Source organism: Apodemus sylvaticus, chromosome 13 (genome assembly GCF_947179515.1).
Source record: "Apodemus sylvaticus chromosome 13, mApoSyl1.1, whole genome shotgun sequence".
Classification (NCBI taxonomy): domain Eukaryota; kingdom Metazoa; phylum Chordata; class Mammalia; order Rodentia; family Muridae; genus Apodemus; species Apodemus sylvaticus.
In genome coordinates, this window is record NC_067484.1 from 89,990,783 (window position 1) to 90,015,849 (window position 25,067).

The 25,067-nt window shown below is 41.0% G+C and overlaps 1 protein-coding gene across 1 annotated transcript in view; it reads left to right on the forward strand.

Moving 5' to 3' along the window:
* The window catches only part of Chst9 (carbohydrate sulfotransferase 9), a 228,819-nt gene extending 204,704 nt beyond the window's left edge, over nt 1-24,115 (forward strand). Inside the window, exon 4 of the mRNA XM_052155848.1 lies at nt 22,997-24,115. Within this exon, the coding sequence (XP_052011808.1) occupies nt 22,997-24,064 (1,068 nt within the window). The 3' untranslated portion in view covers nt 24,065-24,115. The remainder of the gene's footprint in view (nt 1-22,996) is intronic.
* Nucleotides 24,116-25,067: the final 952 nt, after the last annotated feature.

A 25,067-nucleotide genomic window follows, 5' to 3' on the forward strand; every position in this document is an offset into this window, starting at 1 on the left:
CACCCTAAAAGTCCATGTGACCATGTAGACCTCCAGTAGCCAATAAGTCTTCAAGGATAGAGTAGCTCTGAGTTATTATATGTATTCAAACAATGTGTGTAACTCATTCACACCCTTGCTTTAGATATCAAAAGGTTAGAGGAACTCTATTAAGATGACTGCAAGCAGTTTATGTGATTTTGCCACAAGGTAAAGACTGAAAAATCTTCCCTGTCTAGTCTACAAGATAAGATCCTAGCATGGAGTATAAACTCCAAACACAAATTCTCTTGTCTTCCTTTTGAAAGGATACTCCCACCCCTAGAAGAATTTCCTATTCTACTTCTGTATGTATTCTACTTAGTGACACTTGTAAAAACCATTCCATCACTACCATAAGTCTGTGTATTCACGACTGAACTGACTTAAGTTACAACTAATTCATTTCTTTCTGTAATCCCATTTGTCAACTTCCTTGTTGTAGATCTTCTCTCTGTACCTTGATTATTCTATCCCAGTCTGAATTTTGTGATTGAATAGTATCACTCCAAAAGGAAGAACTCAGGTCAAGACCATTTATGTCCATTCTCAGACTTTGCTCATCTTAAGAACCAAGTCAATCAAGAAGAGAAAATCTTCCACTGACTGAACTGTAATCTCGGCAGCCACAGTTGCTGCTAAATTTATAGTTTCCTTTCCGCACTAGGCTATATTCATACCTGTGTGTCACCGCTCCCATAAGACAGAAACCAGGTGTAGTCCTGAGCCCTTCCCAGGTGAGAAATCTAAACCAGAAAACAGAGGGATAGGCCAACTCTGCACATGCTCTCTCTAAATAACGGTCTCACAGGTAGGGGTGGAAACCATGGGCTAGGAGGACCCATGTTTTTATTTCGTGTGTACATCTGTATTCCATGTAGCCATGTAGATGCTTTCTTGGGTTGGAAGCTACCTGATTTCTTTTTTTTTATTGATATATTTTTAATTTACATTTCAAATGATTTCCCCTTTTCTGGGTCCCCACTCCCCACAAGTCACATAAGCCCTCTTTACTCCCTCTGTTCCTCCATCTACCCCTTCCCACTTCCCTGTTCTGGAATTACCCTATACTGCTACACTGAGTCTTTCCAGAACCAGGGGCCACTCCTCCATTCTTTTTAGACATCATTTAATATGTGGATTATGTCTTGGGTATTCAAAGTTTCTAGGCCAATATCCACTTATTAGTGAGTGCATACCATGATTGATCTTTTGAGACTGGGTTACCTCACTTAGTATGATGTTCTCCAGCTCCATCCATTTGTCTAAGAATTTCATGAATTCATTGTTTCTAATGGCTGAATAGTACTCCATTGTGTAAATATACCACATTTTTTGTATCCATTCCTCCGTTGAAGGACACCTGGGTTCTTTCCAATTTCTGGCTACTACAAATAGGGCTGCTATGAACATAGTGAAGCATGTGTCCTTATTGCATGCTGAAGAATCCTCTGGATATATGCCCAGGAGTGGTATAACCGGGTCCTCAGGAAGTGTCATGCCCAAACCTGACCATGGCTGAATAGTGCTGTTTGTTCCTAACTTTTCAGGGGAGCATGAACTTTAGAGCTTGCAAGTTTAACATGGGTTCACTAACTTACAACATTCTTACTGAAATGGCCATGCACTTAAAGAGATTATTTTGACTTAAAAATATTTTCTTTGTCCTAATGGAACTGGCAGGGAGGTCATCTTAAGCTCTTTTTTTAAGATTACATTCTTGACTCAAGCTGCACTTTTTTAAAGCTATCCAATTTTTGACTTTTTTTTTACACATCTTTGAAAACAAGACTGAATTGGATCAAAAGATGGTGACTTTCACTGTAGTTGAAAAGATGGATTTAGAAATGACAGTCTTTATTAAAGGTCAGCTAAGCTAGAGCATGCTTAAGTATAAATATCAAGGCTGCTTTCTTAAGTGGAGCCGAGAAAATTAAATTATTATGTAAGAACTTCTGGAAATAGCATAGAGACAAGAAAGGTAGATGAGAAAATGACTCTGATGTGTTGTTTTTAGTTAAAGATTTATTTTTATTGATGTGTACATGTGTGTATGTGTGTGTGCCCATGACACACGAATGTGCAGATCCCCTGGAGCTACAGTTATTGGTGACTCTAAGCTACCCAACTTGTATGCTGGGAACTAAACCCACGTCCTCTCGAAGAGTAGCAAACATTTAAAATGGCTGAGCCATCTCTCCAGCTGTTTCTGGTGTTTGAAAAGATACTAAGAGCAAAATATATGTTTGGGATAAACATGAAGAAAGTCATTAGCCATCGAATGTCCAGGTAAGCACACGGTGCGTATGATACCCACGACCTGTGACTATGGCAGTCACTGGGTCTCAGGCATGGCCTCATTTGTCAGAACAATCCCATGACGATCAGTATGCTAAGATCCACACAGACAGAAGCTTAGGCATGGAATTGGCCATAGGTGACCGGCATGTCCAACATTTTGATGCCAGAGCATACCACTGTCATCTATAAAATTCACATTCCATAACTATCCAGCCAAGTAAGTAAAAAAAAAAAACAAAATCTCATAATGTTTTAAGTAGGCATATGACTGTGTTGGGCAACACTCAGAACTATTCTTGACTGCATGTGACTTATACCCATACAGTGGACAATTGCTCTCAATTGTCTAGGTCTTGTCATAATTAGCATTAAATAAACAATAAGAAAGGTAGGTAGCATTATTATTGTTTATTTACATGTGGAGATAAAATGCTAGATATTGTGCAGAATTGCCTCGTTTAAACTTTGTAGCAATAAAGCAGTGGGATAAGGGTTCAAAGTCAATGCGATGAAGTATCTGACCAAGATCTCGGGCATGGAAAGCAGCAACAATCGACTGTGTCAGACTGTTGAACGCTACACCTCCAGCCCCAGCTTGCGCTGTGTTGCTCTGCTCACTTCCTCAGAAGAGGATAAAGCAGAGTGGCCCAGCTCATGCTCAGTCAGGGCAAGTTCCATCCTGGAACAGTCTCCTCTCCTGCGCGCTACCCTGGTTTCTGTGGTTGTCCTTAGCTTGGTTTCAACACTCAGGACCGCACTCACTAGCACCCCAAGTTTAGCCCCGAGACTGAAGAAGTCCTTGATCCCAATTTGGACCCCAGTGTTTATAATGCCTTTCAGAAGAAGATCATGTAGAGTGTAGGCTTGCTTCAGTAGTCCCTGTTGTGCATTAAATTACTTTTATAATTAAGGTTTTTTAATCGTATGAATCTGTTCAAAAAAATTTATTACCTAAAAAGAGATTAAAAACTAGAAAGAAAGAAAAGATGTAGGCGTTGGAATAATCTGTCACCCACGGGCGATTTTTCTCCACGGAGCTCTCAGAGAGAATGTGAAGTCAGAACGGAAGCAGACTTTCACTCTCACCCAACACAGCACAGGGTCTTGTGCTTTTCCTCTTTCAGAAAAGCATCTGACTTTTTAAAAACCTCTCTGGAATGTTCTTCACTGTTGATATTGCAGTTTTATCGTGTAGGTAAATTTGAAAAGATTGGGGTATTGAAATTCAGTACTAAGCATGTCACATCTAATAGAAAGAATAAATTTGTTTCCAATGCAAATTAACCTCATCACTGGGAATACTCTCATTCACTGGGTGCTGGAATCCAGCCTGCTTCCCTTCATTTCCTTCCTCTCTCTTTTTGATTTTTTTTATAATTATATACCTCTCTGTTTTCTATTTGTCCCCAAAGACGTGAAGGGAAACTGAAATGTTTCAGCTTGTTAAATTTTACTGACAAAATGATCAGCAGTAACCTTTGCAATGTCTGTATCAGTACATATCGACAAACCTCAGGGCCTGAGGTTCACTCACTCATGTACCCAAGGAAAGCTAGCTTTCCCTCTTTGGATTCCTGGTCTTATTAATAAAAAGAAATCAAGAACCAACTCAGCAGGAAGTTTGACGACAACGACAACTGTATTCGGTTTTAAGAGAACCAATGAGGCAGGTGAGGTGGTTCGACCAGAATCTGTCAGGGGGAAGAGAATGAGAGGAAGTCATAGGCTTTGATGTAAGCAGGGAGGTCAGCAAGCAGTCACACACCAGACAAGAAGCTGAGGGCAGGAGATAAGAAGAAGGAAAAGGAAAAGCCATGCTTTTCTAAGTTACTCAGAAGCAGACAGGCTCAGCTGAGCAGAAAGGACAGCAGCTCTGCAAACAACCGACTGCACTGGTAGCAGGTAGGTGGGAAACCTAGGTGTATTATTCTATCAAGGGGATAATTAATCCTCCTGTCCCACCAGCATGACTTTAAGTGAGTCAGAGTTCTTAAAGAATGGTCTCCTGGTCAGGGGATTAACATGCCCATCTAAAAAACCTCTTAAGAGAGGCCACAAATGCCCTGGAGAGTTAGAAAACTCTTTCACTGGGGAGAGAAAGTGACCACAATTGTCATTATATTATACAAAAAACAAAAACAAATTTCCTTTGAGTTATAGTTTGCAAAGTAGCACTTATTGAAAATCAAATGTCTGAATAGGACAGAAAATATATACAAATAATGAAAATTCTGAGTGCCAGGACATAGTGAATGAAAGCGACCTTGTCTTTATTAGCCTTAATGTGGAAAAAAAAAGTTACTAACCACAGAGGTGTAATGTTATATTCTGTGGTCAATCATCAAACAAAAATGGGGAAAACAAGACACGCTAGTATTTCATCACTGCTGTGCCTGTCTCAGAGTCCTATTAAAAGAGAATATTTTCATCATAGAATTACTGGATAATTCAATTAGGCCAATGTTCTGTGGATGTAGAATAATGCAATTTACTATGTTGAATGATTAGCCAATCAGATTTCTCCCATTTTCCAAAGCAATGGATTAACCAAAATGTGACCATAAACAAAATAGATTTTATTAGGCATAATCTACTTTGTAAACAAATGAAATTAATTATTTGCCTGACCTAGAGCTTTGAAAATGAAAGACCAAAATTGAACACATGCTTCCAATTTTGATTCTGTTACTAAGATGACATTTAATGTAAAAGTTACAATTTAACTTCCCCTCAAGTATTCCATACTTGAGACTAAATGACTCCTCCGAATATGTTCACCAGCAGATGGGAGCCACTTATGGCCTCATAAACTTCCAAAGCAAGTGAAATTATCCAGCAAAATAGAAAGAGATTACAATACAGCCTCATCTGGTTATCTCAGAGCTGATTAATGCCTTGTGTATTGCTTTAATGATGCAATGAATATTGACAGATAATCACCCTCCTCCACACCAGGAAAACACTGGAGACAAATACCAGCAATGTATGCTTTCCATCAATCAATAAGCAATTTCTGCACATGCCCTGTGTTTCGGGCTGTGTTATGAAAGATGTGAGGGGAAATGCCAACACCGGATCTGTTCCAAGGAGCTAAAAATGTGACAAATGTCACAGAATAACAAAGCTATGTCATCTGATGTCAATTGCTTGCTTATTATGTAAGCAGAAGAGGTAATGTAGGAGTTTAGGGAAATCAAAATTGGATGAAGTAGTCAGTGGTCAGCAGTCAGTGGTCAATGGTCAATGATCAAAAGAGAATCATGGGAGTAGGAGGCAGGGTGATTTAAACACCAAGATTATTCAGCTCTGAGGGTGGAACACAGAAGCACTGGATAGTTTTGAATCTGGGATGACTCTTAGAGAATCTCAGGAGAGTTAGTATGGAACTTTACTCCATACTGTGTCTTGTAGTTCCTTTTGTTCCAGCTCCACCATCACAAGCAGCCAGCCTTTCCCTAGGGTACTTTGGTTTCCTCCTCCTCACATTCTTGCAACCACAAGTCTATTTTACCCTTGGCCAACTATTGGGGTGGGTTTCATAAAATGCAAATCATCTTATGATTCCCTGTTGCTTATGTTACACCTCTGTTGCTAAACACACCATCCTGGCCTGGAGAGATGCTGGAGTTCAAATCCCCAGATCCTAGTGAGCCAGGTTATATGGTAGCCACCAGGAGTCCCACACTTGGTAGGCTTTGACAAGGGACGATGCAGGGCTGGCTAGGGAAGCCAAGCCACAAGCTCTGAGTTCAGTCGAATGGTTCTAGGTCACTAACCAAAGTGAGGAATGATGGAAGATGACAATTGATGCCTGAGCTTCCAAATGCACATGTGCACACGTATGTGCCACAAACATATGAACACACATATATGTGCAGCATATGCACACACATATGAAAAGCCCACAGTCTTTGCCATAGTCTGGTATTCCTGTAGAGTGTGGTCCTGCCCACTTCTTTCATTTTGTTGTGTTTCAGTGGGCAGTTCTGTGGCAAGCACACAGGCCTGCTCATGCCCTCCCTCCATCCACTGTCTGCCATACCTGAAATGTCATGCTCCCATATCTCATGTTTCTTTTTAGCTCAACTGGATCCAAAAATAGCTCCTCCCTGCCTGGGCATCTATTCAGTGCAGCCTCACCTCTCTCCCTTCGATACGCGTGAATATATCACTCTGATTTAGTCCCTGCATCCACTTAGCATCACCCAATGGTTCTTATTCCTTTACTCTCTAACTTGCCTTTCCTGTCATCACCTACATAAGCATCGGAGCCACAGAGAAGAGGGGTCTTGTCAGACTTTTCACCCCTCTAGTCTCATACCGGAAAACAGTACACATCTCAGGTGTTCAGTGAATACTTCTTAAATGAATGTACTAATTAATTAGTTCTTTCAGTTGTGACAGTGGTCTAGATAGAGACAGTCGCTAAGATAGTGGGATAAGGAGTTTTAGGGAGAAGTGGATAGAGATGGGATTCTGAATACAGACGGGAGTTAGTGGAGTATGATGTGAACCAGCTTGAAGATTGCTATGGAAAAAATGATTATTATTTTTTTAATAAAATCTTAAACATTCAATGTTACCGATAAACACTTAGGAGCCAGATGCTGGGATAGAAACCTGCTAGCTCAGAGAGGTAGAGAAAGCATTCAGCTTCCTCCTCAGTAGACATTCCAAAATGAAGCTCTCTTTCTCCATGTCATCATCTCAAAAATCCTCAAACTAAATGTGCCTCCCTTCTGCTTCATATCTGTCTGTCTGTCTTCCTGACTTCCTTTTACTTTCTCAGGGTTTTTTCCCCTATGTTCATTTCCTGTCAATTGATTGCATGCTTTGACTCTTGACCTATAGTTGACTTTATTTAATCCTGTTTACAATAAACAGAAAGCCCTTAGATTAAAGGTGTGTGCTACAGCTGAGCCCCAACCACGACTATAAACAGGTTTTTTTTTCAGTAAATAGCACAATCTCAGGGTTCGCAGTGTGATCAAATATCCTACAACATATTATCTTGACAAAATATATACAATTTGTGGCTAAAACGACTTCAGCGAACATAAACCACATAGCAAGCATTTATACTTGTTCCAATTCTTTTTTTTTTTAACATCCCATGAGGGAAGCATCACTTGCACATTTTAAAGTGAAAGGTTGATTTAACCAGTCTAACTTAATGGTCAGGACTCTAGTGAGATGGATGTGGGGGAGAGTGCTGACTCGGAGACAGTGTCTGATGCCAGTGAAGCACTCTGGGGTGGGGGTAAAGCTCTTCATCATATCTTCAGCATTCTCTCCCTTACACAGCACCAGGCCCTGGGCTGAAGATGCTGTGAACATAGGTCCCCCAACCAGCATAGGCTCACACTGTGTTTTTGCTAATGAGCCTATGGTCCTGCATATTCCCAAATATTGTCCTCCTCCACCTGAGGTAATGCCGATCTGACAGCTGGAAATGAAGAAGGTGCTGGAGAGAAAGGTGTCTGGATAAAGTGGGTAAGAGAGTGAACCAGTGACCTTGAAGGCAGACACCTGTGGAGTGAGGGAGCAGAAGCAAGCACTGATGATAAGTGAGAGGTGAATCCTAGGGTAAGGAAGTAATGAGGACACGGAGCTAGAAATTTTGTAAGAGCCAGAAATGGGGAAAAGACAGGTACTGCATTGCAAACATGGACTCACGGCATTGTGTATGCCTGCACTCCCTGGGGAAAAGACAGAACTCAAAGTTAGGTGCAGATGGAGGAGGAATACATGGGGACCCATTCCTCACTGCTGGAATATTTCCCACCGACACATTCAGGGAGCAGAGAACTCATTGTCTTCAGTTGTGTACCCTCCAATGGTCTACCTGGCCACAGTGGACACTTCCAGTCCAGTGGTTACACAGATGGCCCTGGTTAAACTAAATGGTAACAGAAAATATGAAAAGTCAGGAACCTGAGAAAAACTGATTGGCAGGACTAGAGTGGAGTTTCTAACATGGGTGGGAGATAACAAAGGAGTAATCAAATATGTGCATGTCTGAAATCATCTAACAAAATTAATCAGTTGGAATTAAAATTAAAGCAATAGATTCTCAGAGAAATAAACCAAAACACAGCACTTAAAAAAAAAAAAGTGTCTCCTATCTCTCTGATGATTCACAAAGATAGAAACAAGACTTGATTACAAATGAGTCTCATTCTGGGCACCTGAGAAGAGAGTCTTGGTGATTAGAAACAGAAGATTATTCACCTGGACATCAGGTGGCCTCCTACTCTTGCAAAAGATAGAAGTTTTTCTTAATATGTAAATTGTCATGGAAATGGCATCATAAAGCTATTGTCTCTGTGATTACAAAGTCCTGTTTACAGGTTCTCTAGTCCCCAAAGTTTATCCGTTACTTTTCCCAAGTGCAATTCAGCTACACAACCACCAACCATCAACAGTGTCTCCTCCTAGACTTGTAGCTGTTGAACTACTGTATTACAAGCTGCATGTTTTTAAAGTCCACCCAAGGATGGAGTGAAGACCCCCTCACCCTATAAACACACCTTACCTGGATGTTTTTACAGTAACGTAAAAGAAGAAGAGCTAAAGATGCATGGAATCAGAGGCTTTAATCTGAGGCTAGAGCAAAAGCCAAGCAGGTGATCGGAAATTCGGCGATCTCCAGAACCAAGAGATCACTGCCGTGCCAAAGCATTTGAGATTATTGGAGTGTTTATTTCTTGTTGGTACCCAACAATTGTATCACTTTTCTGGGAAGACACACAAAAATACTTGTTCACCCCAGATACAGAAAGCAATGGTAGAACTAAGACAAACCCAGCCTAGTGAACTATGAGTTTATAGGGGGTACGGAAAGGGTGCGAGTGAATCAGGCACCTGCATCATCAAAAGGCCCAGTCCAACATGGGTGAAGACCCTGAAAGGCTAAAGTTTTCTGTGCAGCTGATAGGCAGCTGCGGCAGAGTCTTCTATCCCATAGCAATTGTTTACTGCGTCTGTAATCAGACTGTGGGGGAAACTTATGAGTCCAGAGAGTTTTATGAGTTTTATGAGTCTCCTAAGCCTCCGTTTTGTCTCCTGGAGGGATTGTTATATTTCAGTTCAAACTGCTATGGGCATCAATACAAGTAATTGTAGAATTGAGATAGCCGAAAGCTGGACAATGTAACGGACTTGTCCATACTAATTGGAACTTGACTTGGACACATTTGACCACCCCAAGGTAGCTCAGCAAATAGTAAGGAAGATGTGGGGGTCACTAAGGGGGAAATGTCTTTGCCACATAGTGAGAAACTCATTGTTAGGAGCCAGACAAGGCTGTATTTCAACCCAGGCTCTCATAGTCACCACCGATGAAGTTCAGTGAAGACAGGACCCCATTCATCCATCAGCCAGAGCTAACGTAGAGAGTAAACACTGTTGTCGGCGCAGTCCTGTGCATGTCATCTCTTCACCCCAGATCTGTCAACGCCCAGGCTAAACATACTCTGGCCCACATCCTCTTCTGATAGCTATCACTAAGGAATAACATTTTAAATAAAACAAGGATTCCTATAAGGAAAGGGGGCATCAAAAACTATAGGCTAGCACTGGGCATACTCGGGAGCAAGCCCAGACTACACCCTGGAATTTCTATATGCGGTTCATGAATGATGGTCAGCTGATCCAACAGTGGAAGATTTGGGTTTTGCCTATGAATGGTGCTCAGATCCATCCACTTCACCCCAGTACAGTTCTGGCTACAGAACAGTTAGTTACCAGAGGCCTATCCTCTTGGCATTCCTCAGAAAACTCCTGAATGGAACCTGAAACCTCCTTCCCCCTGCTGTGAACAACTTGTTTTCCTTATGTGGGGAGTAGCTGGAGTGGATATGACGTGATAGTCCTTCTGAGGTGGGCTGCTAAGATGCGTTTGCTCCTAGCAAACAGCGCAACTTGTAGACAGGAGTCCTGGAGAAGATTCAATGTCCGCAGGGACTTTCAAGAATTATGCCTCTTGCTTTATGATAAATGTGTCTCTATCACTGACTTAGAATCTTTATCGCCAGTGTCTTGGTATGAGGGATGATTGTGACCGATGTCAGTGGCAGCCCCTGCTGGTGGCCAGCTGCCTTGACAGCTGTCAGAGCTATTGGCCATGGGCATTCAGCATTGGAGTAGATTCGGAGCAAGTGGGGGTGAGGGTGGGGATGGAAGTGAAGCTGTAATTCAGAGTCCAGAACTCTGCCTAAAATTGGGGGGGGGGGGGGACAGAATAGGTTAGCAAAACGCTTGAGGCTCCCTCCCCTCTGCCAATTGTACTTTGTAATTAGCAGAAGGCAAATACTCCAAGGCCTGGAGAGAGTCATCTTATACCAGCTCTGGTGAATAAAATTGAGGACTCTTGCCTTGAGGCCGAAAACCTAGGATTGGTTTTGCAGAAAAAGCAGGCACAAAAAGAGAGACCATGACTATGGCCATAGCTGCTTCCAAAAGCCATTCCATGTACACTCTGAATCAAGTGCAATTGTCTCCAGAACCCTGTGGAAGTATTAAAACATATAATTAATTAAATAATAACCAACCAAAATAAAATTAATAAAGTGTATGAATGCAAGACTGTGTGTGGTGTGTGTGTGCGTGCATCTGGGGGAAGGGGTGCTTGCAAGTGCCCTTTTAATCACTCTTTCAAGTACAATGCACTCTGACCCCTTCATGACATCTTCTACTTACTCCTTTCTTACCTCTCTATCCTGCTTTGCCACTTGGTGTTTTTTTTTTTTTTCCTAAAACTTTCCCTCACAGGATTCTCAGTCTGAAATCCTGAAAAGAAATCCTCACAGCATAGCGTCAGGATCCCAATGGCAGCAGCGTCTAGTGCCAGAGGCATTTTTCCTGGCTCGGTGTCCAGGCAGCCCACAGTAACATGCCACGGTGTGTGGGCTAGGGAGGCCGCCTTGAGTAAAGCTGAGCTGTCACATATGCAGGGACAACACCAGCCAGGGGGACATGTGTGTCACACACAGATGCTGACACAGGAGAATCTGATCAGGGCTAGAAGAGACTTAACCAAATAAGCAATGGAATGTGTTCTCACAGTGGCCAGCCGGCCTCATGCTGGGCCTTGCCTTCCCACAGCTGAAGTGACTCTAGATGGTAGGTGCTGTGGGGACCACAGCATATGCTGGGTTCCCACTGTTTCCTTAATTCCTCCCTCTCTCTCTCCCTCTCCCTCTCCTGACTCCCTGCATTCCCCAAAGCTGCCCATGCCTATTCTTTCCTTTCACAGGAAGGATGTACTAATTAATCTAGTTACTTAGGAGCTCCAGCCCTCTGGGCACTGTCTTCCCCTGACCACCCCCCTCCATTGGTTCCCAGTGATCTATGGCTAACTCTCCTCGGTCAAGTGCTCACTCCTAATTAAATTTCAACCACCTCAGAAGCTGAATGTGTATAGATTGTTGCCACAGCCATGTCACTCCGAGGCTGAGGAGGCATCATGATGGAGGAAACCAGAGAAGACAGACATGGACACAGGACATTTTGACATTTGGGAGAACTTGGTGTGTCGCACACTCTGATCTGTAATTTCTGACTGAAATTATCTCTTAAAAGATTTCTTGGTCTGCCACGCAGAGTGTCAATCAAAAGAGACATGTTTTAGCATAGCCTCTGACCACGTAGCCCAGGGGGCTTCTTGCTCAAAGTTGGTGACTTTGAAGAAGTCTAGACTTACTTCTATGGTGTAGGCATTTTTACATGTATATCTTGTAGATCAGCATAATGTGCTGTGAAGTGTTGTTTTTTCTTCTTCAGCTGTGTCATAAACACACACACACACACACACACACACACACACATACCGAGCACTTCCAATGGGAGCGTAGTACAGTGGGTCAGAACTGGAATTCTTTACTTATGGTAACACTGAGTGTCCGGGATCCTAGGCTTCTGTCAATGCTATCATCTCCATCCCATCACATCCAGGAATAATTACTTGGTTCCATCCACCCTTAAAAACTAGAAATCACTGTGTCAGAATATTTGCTAAGTAAACGTGCTGACCCTGTCTGTCAGTGCTCTTTAGTTTCTTAGTGGCCAGCTGCCAGCTAGGGCTCACCCTTGTATTTCTGTCTAGGGCATCTGCTCTGAGAGGCCAGCAAACAGCTGGAGTTGCCAGGTCTCTGTTCCAAGAGTCCTTCGTGTGCTGTGACTGGGGTTTGCTGGAATGAATTTGGGACACATATCATGTGTTTCCTCAGGGAGGTCCTCATAGGATTCAAGTCCTTGTTCCCACTCAGCTAACTGGCCAGATGACTCATCCTGTATCCCCCGCCCACCCTTCCCTATTTTATATGCTCACACTCCTGCCAGAGGCTTTGGAATCTTCTCTGAATTAATCTCTTGCCCACAATCCTTGACCCAGGTTTTGCTTTAGGGGAAACAGAAATGAAAACTCTGTTTTAAGACCTTCCAGGTATCAGGTGGATGACTTGGTGGGCAGATGGTCTTCAAACGTGGCTGATCAACTCAAACATAATACTCACAACCCTACAACAGCTTTCTTCTCTTGTGCATCTTTAGGCTTCAACCTATGGGAGTACCCCAGCTCCCTCCGAGTGAACTGGTCCTTGCTCTATTCCTCTTTATTTCTCTGGTATATCCCAGTCAGTCATCAGTATCAGTGTTATCTCATGGAGTCATCTACCTGGCCTGTGATAACCTTTTTATATTCGTTTATTTATTTTGATCTATGTGTGTATATATGTGTCTGATGTGTATGTTAATGCAGGTATATGTGCACCTTTGCGTCTAAAGGACAACTTTCTAAAGTCAATCCTTTGTTTTCACTATAGATCATGTCTGAGCCATTTTACCAGCCAGGATAATCTTTTAATTATAAATCAACCCCTATACTCTCTCTCTCTCTCTCTCTCTCTCTCTCTCTCTCTCTCTCTCACACACACACACACACACACACACACACATACACAATACAGAAAGAGTAGAGAGATAGTCTTACCCCACACACATACAAAAACCTGGAACTTTACATTTAGGCATCAGGCATCTGAACCCAGGGCATCGGGCTCATTGCTCTACACCAATACCCTGGGAATAAGGACAGGAATTCTGCAACAGGCACACTCTCTAGAACAAGACTCTAGAGCAAGGCTGCCATTCCTCCATCTCCCACCTCTCCAATCCAGTCATTATGGCTGATAGTCATTTTTAATGCTAGGAGAGGAGACATTGTGTACTCAGTACCAATTTCAAAAAAAAAAAAAACCCAGTTATCCTGAGACCATTTTTCAAATGGAGTAGATATTTAAAATAGCAATAAAATATTAAAATCCTAATGGTCAAACATGTACTTACCCTGCAGTTCTCAGGCCAAACATAGGCTAAGTTTGCAGTCCCCAACTGCATTTGGTATATATAGTCTAGTATATAAAATAAAGAGGACCAAATATCTGAAATATCCTTTACATTATGAAGCTGATTTTTTTCTCTGTTATATTCTCTTCTTCCTTTTTCTTCTCTCTTACCTGCATAATTGCTATCTCCTCTCCTCTCTCCCTCCCTCCCTCCCTCTCTCTCTCCTCCCTCTCTCTCTCTCTCTCTCTCTCTCTCTCTCTCTCTCTCTCTCTCTCTCTCCATATATATGGAAAATTCCCATATATATGGAGAGAGAGAAGGAGACCATGCAACTGTATCTGCATTCTTATCAACTTTACAGAGCAATTATGGGTACAGGATTGCACAAGTCTATCCTGATAATCTGTAAACTTAAAACCACCTCTCCTATGAAATGCATCATTTTTCTTACAATAGTTAGAAGAACAATAGAATGAGGACTGCTTAAGCGATTGCTTAAGTGATTTAAGCTTGTTGGGAGAAACATACTTGCTTACATAGGCTAAGGTCATTCTTTGGTCTCTTACATTCATGGAGTCTGACTAAACCGAAGAGCAGTCCTCTTTCCAGTATAGACTAACTGGTGGTGTTCACACTGTGTTATAAGCCCACTCCTCGTATTTCAATCTCACTCTGCTTCAAGAGACAGCGGTGGGTTGGGTGGATTGAATCTCAAACAGATAATACTAGCAGCTAACATTATCATTTCCACCCTTGCTTCTAGAGATCATCATACACCAGTTTGATGGATCAGCTTGAAGATCCTTCCTAGGGAAACAACAGTGTTAACTTGTGTTTAACCCACTTAAATTTTTGAAGCTGGGAGAGGGCTGAAGTTCACCAGGGCCTTCTTTCTGCTCCAGCAACTGTTTATGATTCTTCCCCATGACCCTTCCCAGTGCTTCTTAGCCTTCCTTCCCATACTTGCCTTCAGTTATTTCTACCATTCTCTTTTCTTCCTCTTCACTGATATATATATGAGTATGTTATATTTTATATATATATATATATGTAAATAAATACATACACTGCAATGCAGGTAAGAGAGAAGGAAAAGGAAAGAAAATAGCAGAGAAACAATATTTACATTGAAAATGCTTGTCACCTTGAAGTTACTCAATAAGTAAATATTCATTGACTAAATCAATAAAAGTATGCCATATTTACAGAGAATTTATGTTAAGCAATCTCTGCCTTTGTTTCCTATAATCCAACTACCCAACAAGGTAGATGCTAGCCAGTCGTGTTGTACATACAAGGAAACTGAGGTTTAAAAACAAAATAGGTTAACCATGGCTACCCAGCTAGAAACAACACACATCACTTCTGCCTGACTTTGAGATCTCCAGTCCTGATGTTTGTACCTCTTTTAACAGCCATTTGTCTGATGCTTTCTACACACAAGTTGATTTCATGAATGTTAAAGAACGAAGAGATTGTTCCATTTGTGGTAAGCTGAAAAGCCACACACGGTGAAATGCGAAATATGGTTAAGGCACCTCTCCAGCAGTCACTGTGTTCATTCAAGCGAGTTAGTTAAATTCTCAGTATCAGGTCCTACATCTATCAAGAGGGTAAATACCTGGGTTTGCTCTTCAGAGTAGCACCATGATTAAATCAGCTAGCTCCTGTGTCGTGCCGCAAACTAGTTAAGTAAAATAGTACTTGAAAGAGAAATAAACCAGATGACAGGAAACAGACATAATTTTGTATGGCACATGAATTCTTCTAGAAGCCCTATCTTGCCTCCAACTAAAATTAACTGCCTCATGTTTTATAATTTTTACATGTTATTTCTTTGGTTACACGTATACGTGCCAAGGCACACAGTTAGAGGTCAGAGGACAGCTTGCAAGAGTTCCTTTTCTCCTTCCAGAGTCCCAGGGATCAAAATCAGGCCATCAGGCTTTGCGGCAAATGCTCTTACCCCGACTTCTCTGTCCTGCTCAGCCCCCCTCTCTTCTGATTTTCTAGCATTGTGTTCTTCCTCTGTCATAATATAGGCTGCCATGGCTATAGTGATTTTTAGTTTGCTTTTCCATCTCTTCCTCCCCTCCTCTGGACCAAGGCTGCTCATGGACCAATTCTGTTTTCATAGATGTGCAGCCAACATAGAGTCATCACCTGGCTCCTGCTTAGTCCAGAAACCTTTGTCCAATGGATGGCTTAGGATAAGACAGGAAAATACCTGAGTTATAAGGACTCTCTAATCACATGCTTCTGAAATCCCCCTATTCCCTGCTAGAAATTAGTTTATATTTCTGTTCTTGTGTAATTATATATTCAGCTTCTGAAGCCTTGAAATCAAAATGTAAGAAAGAGGAGAAGCTGTGGTACAAAGAGGTGAGGCTTTGGCCCTCTAAAGGCCGGCATCCCACACAGTCCTATCAGTATCCTTATTACCACCTAGAAGCATTGAAGCCTTGTTGGTATGAAGAAATGTTACCACATCCTTGTCTATAATCAAGATAAATCACAAAAGATACCATTAAATTAAATGACTTAAAATCTAAGTAATATATGAAAGGGAGGAGGTGGCCATCTGGTTATGAATTCATATTCTCACCACCATATTTATTCATTGGCCATCATGCCCTTCTCTTCAACCTAACTGTTGTACAGCATCTAAGACACTCTCAAAATGGTGCCACAAGCACAAGTTTGAAGTGCTAAATGTCAGTTTTATAAGAAACAATTCAGAGCTAGAGACAGAAACGGCTCAATAGATAAAAACAGCTACTGCAGAATCATGAGGATCTGAGCTTACATGTCAAGCATGCACATTAAAAACTGGGCATAGCCACTCCCTTTGTAACCTAACAATTCACAAGGCAGAGGCAGGGGTGGAGCTTGCTGGCCGCCAGCCACATACCGTCTTCAGTGAGACTTGTCTCAGAGGAAAAGGGGGAGAGCAGTGGAGCAAAACATCCAAGTCTCCTCTAACCTCTGCAATCATTTGGGTGCACAACAGTAGGCACATACATGTGTACATATACCACACACACACACACACACACACTAAAACAGACAAAGAAAAATAGCATTTCTAAATAAATGAAGCGAATGAACCATCCCAGAAATAGTCATAGTCCTATCACTTACTATGTGCTAGGCACTTTTTACAAGTAGTCTCTTTATATTAACACAGTACTCTCCACTTGGGACATAGTTATCACTGTTATTTCCATTCATTAGACAGGAATATCCCAGGAAAGGAAAAAGCCTAATCATGGTCCCAAGTAAGGTCTTCTGTAGAACACCTGTCCTTGTCCAGAGACACCAGAAATTCTAATGTGTCTTTATTGCTTAACAATTGGGCCAAGTCCTATAGATGCCCATGGATCGCATTTTATGATGTTACATCTCAGCCTTGAGAGTGGGATGGGAGTTAGCACCACAGATGCTTCTTATTGCGTCTCTGATATAAACTTGAACCATGATACTACCTGACGTATTTAATATAATAAGAGAGTCCTGAGTCTCTTGAAGAAATTAAGCCAGAAAATAAAATATCTGCCTACTAACCAACTTATTTGCTGCAAATTGTCCAGCACACAGACACTCTTGCCTGTTGACTCTTTTCCAAGTGGAGCTTTCTTGCAGTGACTGTTCCAGGCCCTCCCCACCTGTATTTACAGTAGGAGCAGGAAGTCTCTATGCCAGAGGGGGGGAAAATGGGCTTGTGAATTGTCCCTTCTACTAATCTGTGTGTTTAGTAAAGTTTCTATTTTTGAAATTCTATTCTTTATTTCTTTATCTCTTTGAAAGTCTACTTATTTTTATTTTGTATATGTGTTTGAATGCCTCAATGTGTGTTTGGTGCCTACAGAGAGCACAAGTAGATAATTGATCCCTTGAACTAGATTTGCAGACCATTGTGAGCTGTCATGTAGATGCTGGGAACTAAACCTGGGTTCTCTTCAAGAACAAGTGCTGCTTGCCACTGAGGCATCTCTGCTGCCCCAAGATGCAATTTCTTCACTTGTAAAATGAATATCAAAAATTATGCAAGGTAGAATGCATTGTATAGCACACAGCTGAAACTTAGGCACTGTTGTGTCTGTATCAGTCCTTCAGTGCCCACAGACTCGGCTAGCATGTCCAACATCCAGCAGCTCACAGCTGTATATCCAGGATTCCTCCAGTTCCCTCAGAGGCACCTCAAGCTCAAGAGAGCTGAAATTGAGGTAATGAAACTCACAGTCGTGGCTTTGCAATGTGTGTGTGTGTGTGTGTGTGTGTGTGTGTGTCCCACTTCAGAGAAGAGGCAATCATTTTTAGTTCTTTTACCCCAGCTCCTAGGTTTGCCCAAGTAAGTCCATTATTTACTTCTTAACTCATTTGACTTATCGCTACTAGACTCCAAGTAGATTATCAATCACCATCTTCCTCCACCCCTTGAATCTTAGGGCTAGAGAGATGGTTCAATGGTTAACAGCACTTGATGCTCTTGCATAAGACTCAGGTTCAGTTCCCAGCATAAGAAGGTTGTTGTACCAGAAGCCATCTTCAATCCTAAAGATGGCAATATGGGAGGAAGAGACCGATGGACTCCTGGACGGTCATGGGCCAGGTAACTTGGTCTACTAGTTAAAGTTCTAGGTCACTGAGAGGCTGTTTCAAACAAAAGTGGAATGTTGCTGAGGACCAGTACCCAAGGTTTTCCTCTGAGCTCCACATAAGTATCATGCAAATCACATGCACTCCCAGGAGTGAACTCATACTTCTGAGGGAAATTAAAAAGAAAATTGCCAGATCTAAACTGTAAACTGCAGTCCATTTGGTAGGCCCAAGCTGTCTGAAGCAATTTACATGAGCTCAAGCCTTCTCAGGCCATTTCTGTTAGCTCAAGTCCTGCCTGCTGAATCTAGGCTGTGCGTGGGTGGACTCCAGGCTTCCGCACACACATTCCTCCACACCCCAGCCTCCTCATCTGTTGGCTCTAGTCTTCACCTCTCATCAGAGCTATTGCTTTACTTGCGAAGTTTGCTCCCCAATTGCCAATCTCTTCGGATATATTAAACACTGTTTTCACTGCTAAACAAATGTCTGATGTATCCTTTTATTGTGGCAATTATAAAAAATTTTCTTAAACTATTCATTTTCAACCTAATTAAACTTTGGCTTCCTCAAGGGGCCACAGATTTTTTACCCATTTCATGGTTGGAATTTAGCATGCACCTGATTGTTTGGAGAGCTTCCAATGACTCTGATGGAAGGAAAGAAACACAATTCCTAGAGGAGGGATCCTTCATTTACTGACCTTGGACAAAAAAAAAAAAAATAGGGATGAAATCTCCAAGTTCAGTGTGAAGTTAATTAACCTTCCAGGATCTTTACTAATTCACTTATTTGACTACTAGTTGTTATTATGTGTAGTAATATATCTTTTATATAAGTTTGCCATGTCAATTCATTGAAGATATTTATGGTGAAATATAGCCATTGTTTATAGCTAATCTGAGTTTGAAAGAATATTTCCAATTTAGACAAGTGAAATAGACTGATTGCTAATGCCATTTTTGAAGTCAGTGGAGCCCTTGTTAGAGGTTAGAGTGGTTTCGTGAAGAAGCTAAGGGTGTTGTATTAATCTGGAAGAGCTTGGGCGTCCCAGAAAGAGGGATATGATGGAGGAGATACCAACAGCAAGGCAGAAGGAAAGTACAAGAAGGAGTCAGTGTTGAGACAGATGTAAATAGCAGTAAGGAAGTGGCCCAGCTGTGGCGATCTACAGATCCCCTGAAGTGCAGAACTTTAGATTGTATCTAGCAAAGCCAGTCCAAGCAGTCACAAGTGAGAGAGAAAGTATTTGCTGAGGACTAATTTCTTAGCCATTTGCAGCAAGTCTAGTTAGGAAGACACTACAGAACACCCAACAAACAATCAATAAGTCACCAGCTACAAAGTAAATCACATGATTGATAGGAAAAAAGAGGAAATCCATTTTAAAAGATGCAGATATGATGCAAAATAGTCACTTTCCTTTCTGAGTGAACTCTTTATATACCTCAATTTGATCAGAGTAGGAACAATTGTCTGACATGGAGAGAAAATCTATCCGTGGTCAGAAGTACAACCTTAGTGCACGGCGAGCCTTTCCCTCACATTGACCCAGGTGCCTGAAAGCAGCTTGGCGAACATGCACTTCTGACAAAGAACATAAACAGGAAGCCTTGTATCTGTCCCCTTGCAGACTGATGTGGCATCTGACCTGAGTTCTGTCTCTTCTTTAAATTGTTCAAGTCTACCATAGGACATTCTTCCCCAGTAGAAGAAGTTTTCAAACCATGTTCTTTATTGTCTGAATTCCCTTTATTACTGAAGCTGTGTGGTCACCAAATGTCACCACTGCCTGTGGAACTCCAGGAGAGCTCAACCGATTATGGTTGGGAGCCTCACGCACAGAGACCCTACCTTTCTGTGTCCACAGTAAAGCCGGAGGACCCCGAATGCTGAGAAACCCTACTGAGGCTCCAAAGTGTCTCTAGACAATCTGATTTGGGAGGCAGGCAAAGCTCTGCACGCCTCATCCACCATAGCACAAATGTCTCTTCTTGTGACTGGTTTTCTTTGTTGCCAATTTGTTTGAGCACAGATTTTCAGTGCCTTATGATGAAGATCAGATGATTATTTCTCTAAGTTAACCTATACCTTTGGTTGAACAGTATATTTATTTTTATAACATCATAAGATAATTGTTTAGAAGTCATTAAGTCATTACTATATTTATAAATGTAGTAATTATCTCTTGACTAAACCACAGGCCTCTGTGGTAATATTCTAATGTTTTGGGGTGGGATGGGATGAAAAGAGAAACCATAGAAGTAAATCAAATCATTTCACATGGTTATTAGTGTTGTGAAGAAAAACAGTAGAGTTCAGTGAAAGGATCACCAGGAGTAAGGCTTAGAAGGGGTGACTAGGAAAACTGTCATTCCAGAGGGACTAAGAATTAAATAATGAAGAACCAGCTATGTCATCTCCCAGAAGGCTCAGAATGTAGACAAAGTCACCAAAGTATTACACAATGGCAAACAACAATGATCTGTAGTTAGGTAATGGTGGTCTGGGAAATAATGAGGTGGCCCAAGCACGCTCCGTGCATGTGAGTTGGAGAAGTCTTCTATTGAAGATGAGGTGGTTAAGGAGCTAAGTTCACTGCAAGTCAGTCACTATGTGTAGTGCTAATAACAGAGATAAAGGTGCAGCATCTAAATTAGGAGCCAGAATCTTCAAGACACAAATCAGAGACCAGTGGCAATAGAAAGGTGAAAAGACTCCTCAGAGCACATTTCCCAGGAGCAGCGGAGCTATCCTGGAAACAGAGTGAATGACAGGGGAATAGACCCTTGGATCCAGACAATGAAGTTTTATTTACTTGAGACATCATGAAGTGATCAGAATATGGGGTTCCAGAAATAAAAAGTATAAGAAATAAACATTTTAGAATTCCCTGAAGCAGGAAGGGGAGTTTGATGACTACAGAGAAGGTCTAGAGGGCACAGCAGACACTGACTTGGGGAGCTTGAGGGGGTATTTATGAGACAAAATTGTAACTGGTAGTGTTGTATACAGAGACACACAAATCTCAGCATAGATAGTAATGAACAACTGAGGGAACTTGAAATTCATTTTACCATGGAGATAAAATAATGTTACTAATTTTACTGACGCAACAATAGTTATAACCTTAATTATAGATAATAATAATTTATTTATAGTGATAATAGTGGCATGAATGATCATGGCAGCTTGTTATGATCCTATGTGAAGTATTTCTCATGCACATCTGCCAATAACTCTGTGATCTTTCAAACCTACAGAAAAGTCATCTATAATTGATGGCAACTTTATGGACCATAAATCATTGATCAGAACAAAGAAGGATTTGGGGCTTTGAAGAATCCTAGCAGTCTCTGGATAAGACAGCAGATAGAGAGCTATAGAGTTGAGACATCAGTTAGATAGCTTAACAATCCAGATTATTTGAGGCAGTTTTTTTATGAGGCTACACAAACTGGTTTATGGTGTTTGGAAATTATTCACAAACTCGTCTTGTCTGTCTTATATTTATGTTGGTGAAGGCCCACTATACCCAAATGTGATTCCAGTACTTGTCTGCTCTGTCACTCAACCAGTAGAAAATTCTAATTATCTTTGAAGGCTAAAGTCCATTAATCCATAAAACTTAAGGGCAACCACTCTCAGCTCTAGACCATCCTAGACACGAGGAACATAAATGATACATGTAAGAAACTCTTCCCACTTTCTCCACATGTACTCTGGTGGTGCCATACTTTTCTCTTTCTGTGCATTATTTATTTGTTAAATTTCCCAATAACATGCTAAAGACACTAAACATTTATCACCCATCTTTTCCAAATCCAGGTGAGTCAAGCCTGCCCTCTTTTCAGCTTCTTAGCTTTCTTGGAGTGAAAGCCAATGTCCTTAGGAGTGGTGTTAATATTAGCGATAGCATGTATACATGCCAACTTCTATGGCTTCCCTTTCCCAGCCAAGTCAAATATTGTAGGAAGGAAATAATAAAATGATAGCCTCTTGGAAAGTGGGCTAGTGAAGCAAGAGGAAAAATAACCTGTTTTCTTTGGATTCAATATTACACAAGGAGACATCAAAGATATTCTGGATTCTTAACTCTTCAAGTAGGGAAGATGTACAATTCCATACATGAAAGAAATTGTGATATTATGACTATAATTCCCACATTATCATGATAAATAAATTGAAAACAAAATATTTCCAAGTGACCAAATATATAACTCTTGGTAAGTACTGATGAAACTGTAATGATTATTAGGCTTTGATAATTAGCCTTATTACATTTTTCAGTTTACAAATTATAAATTTGAACTATTCTATATATTACAAAATGCCTGCCCCTAAAACAAAAAAAAAAAAAAACCCACTGCTGTCTAAATATAGCTCCAGATTGCATGCCCATTCAGTACTACTACTTGGAAATACCGGACTCATTGATGCCTAAGGCATCACTAAGACATGAAATGACTGAGATCTATTTCACTGCATTACTTGCAAAATCAAGGCAGACCCTTCTAATCTCTATCTTATAGATACTGTAGTTTTGTTTTCTATCATTAGTTTTGTGTGTGTATGAAAAACCTTACTACAAAATGTATACTCAGCATGCCTCACGGAATTGTCTCTGCTAGCTTATACTCAAGCTCTGTGATGTGTGAAAACAAAGATGCTAAGTTCCTTATCCACACACTTGTGAATGTGCATCCAACATGTCTTCTTCCTATTTTAACAGAACTCCGAGGTTCACATGCCTGAAGATCTAAAGAAGAAAATGGGAAATCTGCTCAACCTGGGGAGATCCACTAGGGTTTTAAGGAAGAGCAGCCGTTCACAAAAGGAGGACAGAGCTCATGGATCATCAACTGAAACACATCAAGGAGCTAAAATTCAAGTTTTTCAGACATCCATCCAGATGGAATGGCCACTGGTCACTCAGCCCTTAAATAAAAGTTTGGTACAAGGCAACAAATGGAAGAAGGCAGATACAACCCAAGAGAAGCGTAGGTCCTACCTTCATGAATTTTGCAAGAAATATGGTGGAGGAAATGATCCCAAATCCAACCTTTTTCATATGGTATCTAGGATATATGTAGAAGACAAGCACAAAATCCTGTATTGTGAAGTACCAAAGGCTGGTTGCTCTAATTGGAAAAGAATTCTGATGGTCCTAAGTGGATTGGCTTCCTCTGCATACAATATCTCCCATGATACTGTACACTATGGGAAGCATCTGAAAACACTGGATAGCTTTGACTTAAAAGGAGTGCACATGCGTTTGAATACCTATACAAAAGCTGTGTTTGTTAGAGATCCCATGGAAAGATTAGTGTCTGCGTTTAGGGATAAATTTGAGCATCCCAATAGTTACTACCATCCAGTGTTTGGAAAGGCAATTATCAAGAAATACCGACCAAATGCCTCTGCAGAAGCATTAAATAATGGATCTGGAGTCAAATTCAAAGAATTCGCCTACTATTTGCTGGATGCTCACCGTCCAGTAGGAATGGATATTCACTGGGAAAGGGTCAGCAAACTGTGTTATCCATGTTTGATCAACTATGACTTTGTAGGGAAGTTTGAGACTTTAGAAGAAGATGCCAATTATTTTCTACAGTTGATTGGTGCTCCAAAAGAGTTGAAATTTCCAAACTTTAAGGATAGGCACTCCTCTGATGAAAGAACCAATGCCCACGTGGTAAGGCAGTATTTAAAGGACCTGAGTGCAGTCGAAAGACAGCTCATCTACGACTTTTATCACTTGGACTATTTGATGTTTAATTACACAACTCCACATTTGTAATTTGCATTCATTTTCTAAAGCCCTACATAGACTTAATGATGATGGCTTCAAATCAGCTACTGTAATTGTCCTACAATTCTCTATATGGAGGAAATTTAGCTAAGTGAAGTTGTCTTGATTGAATGAAGACTTTTTTTTTAAACCAAAGAGTATGACAGCAATTGGCACAAAGTTATTGGAAAATCATCTCAAGGAGACATGTAAACAACTTGATGTGCTTTTAAATGTTGGGAAAAGAGCTGTTTTGGCATTGTAGCTTATACTGTGGAAGCAATAACCTGGCCAGCTGTTACATTAACCAAGAAAGCCTCTTGCATGTAAAATAAAGGGGTCAAAATGGAGAGAACTGTGTATCCAAATCCCGGCAACCATCATCTGACATGCATGAGGCCGTGCTTAGCAGTCTGTGGCATTTGCAGCAAATGATCAGATGGTTTTCGTATACCCTCAATCTTCCTATTCTGTGATGAGAATCCATTTTTTAACATTTGGGCATAGGCATTTCACTATCGATCTGGAGGCATTCTGTGATTTACAATATGAGAGCAGAGCAAACAGATGAATCTGTGGCTTTTTTAAAATTTAACAGCCACTAAAAATGCACAGCATACTAAGATCAAAACAACAAAAGCCACCTTTCTCTTCCAGGAAAAACTTCAGGGGGATTGATTTTTCTTGGTTTTGAGCCCTCTGTGAAGAGAGAAAATGAGCCCAACCAAGCAGGTCCGGGTTTCTAAACATCATCAGATAGAAATGTGCTCTTAATTCAGCCTTAATTGGGAAAGGGGCAATTGTTTCAGGATGGAATAATCATCAAAACCAAAAGTTGCCATTCAGAATATAGACCTCTAGCAATAACAGAGTTTTATAAGAATATTATTTGAATCAAAGCACCATGTGCGTGGCTCTCTGTGTGGAATACACTCTAAGAATAGCTTTTGTTTGCAGTCTAATTATTCAGCTTGGGAATGACATTTTAAGAACTAATATACCACTTCAAAGA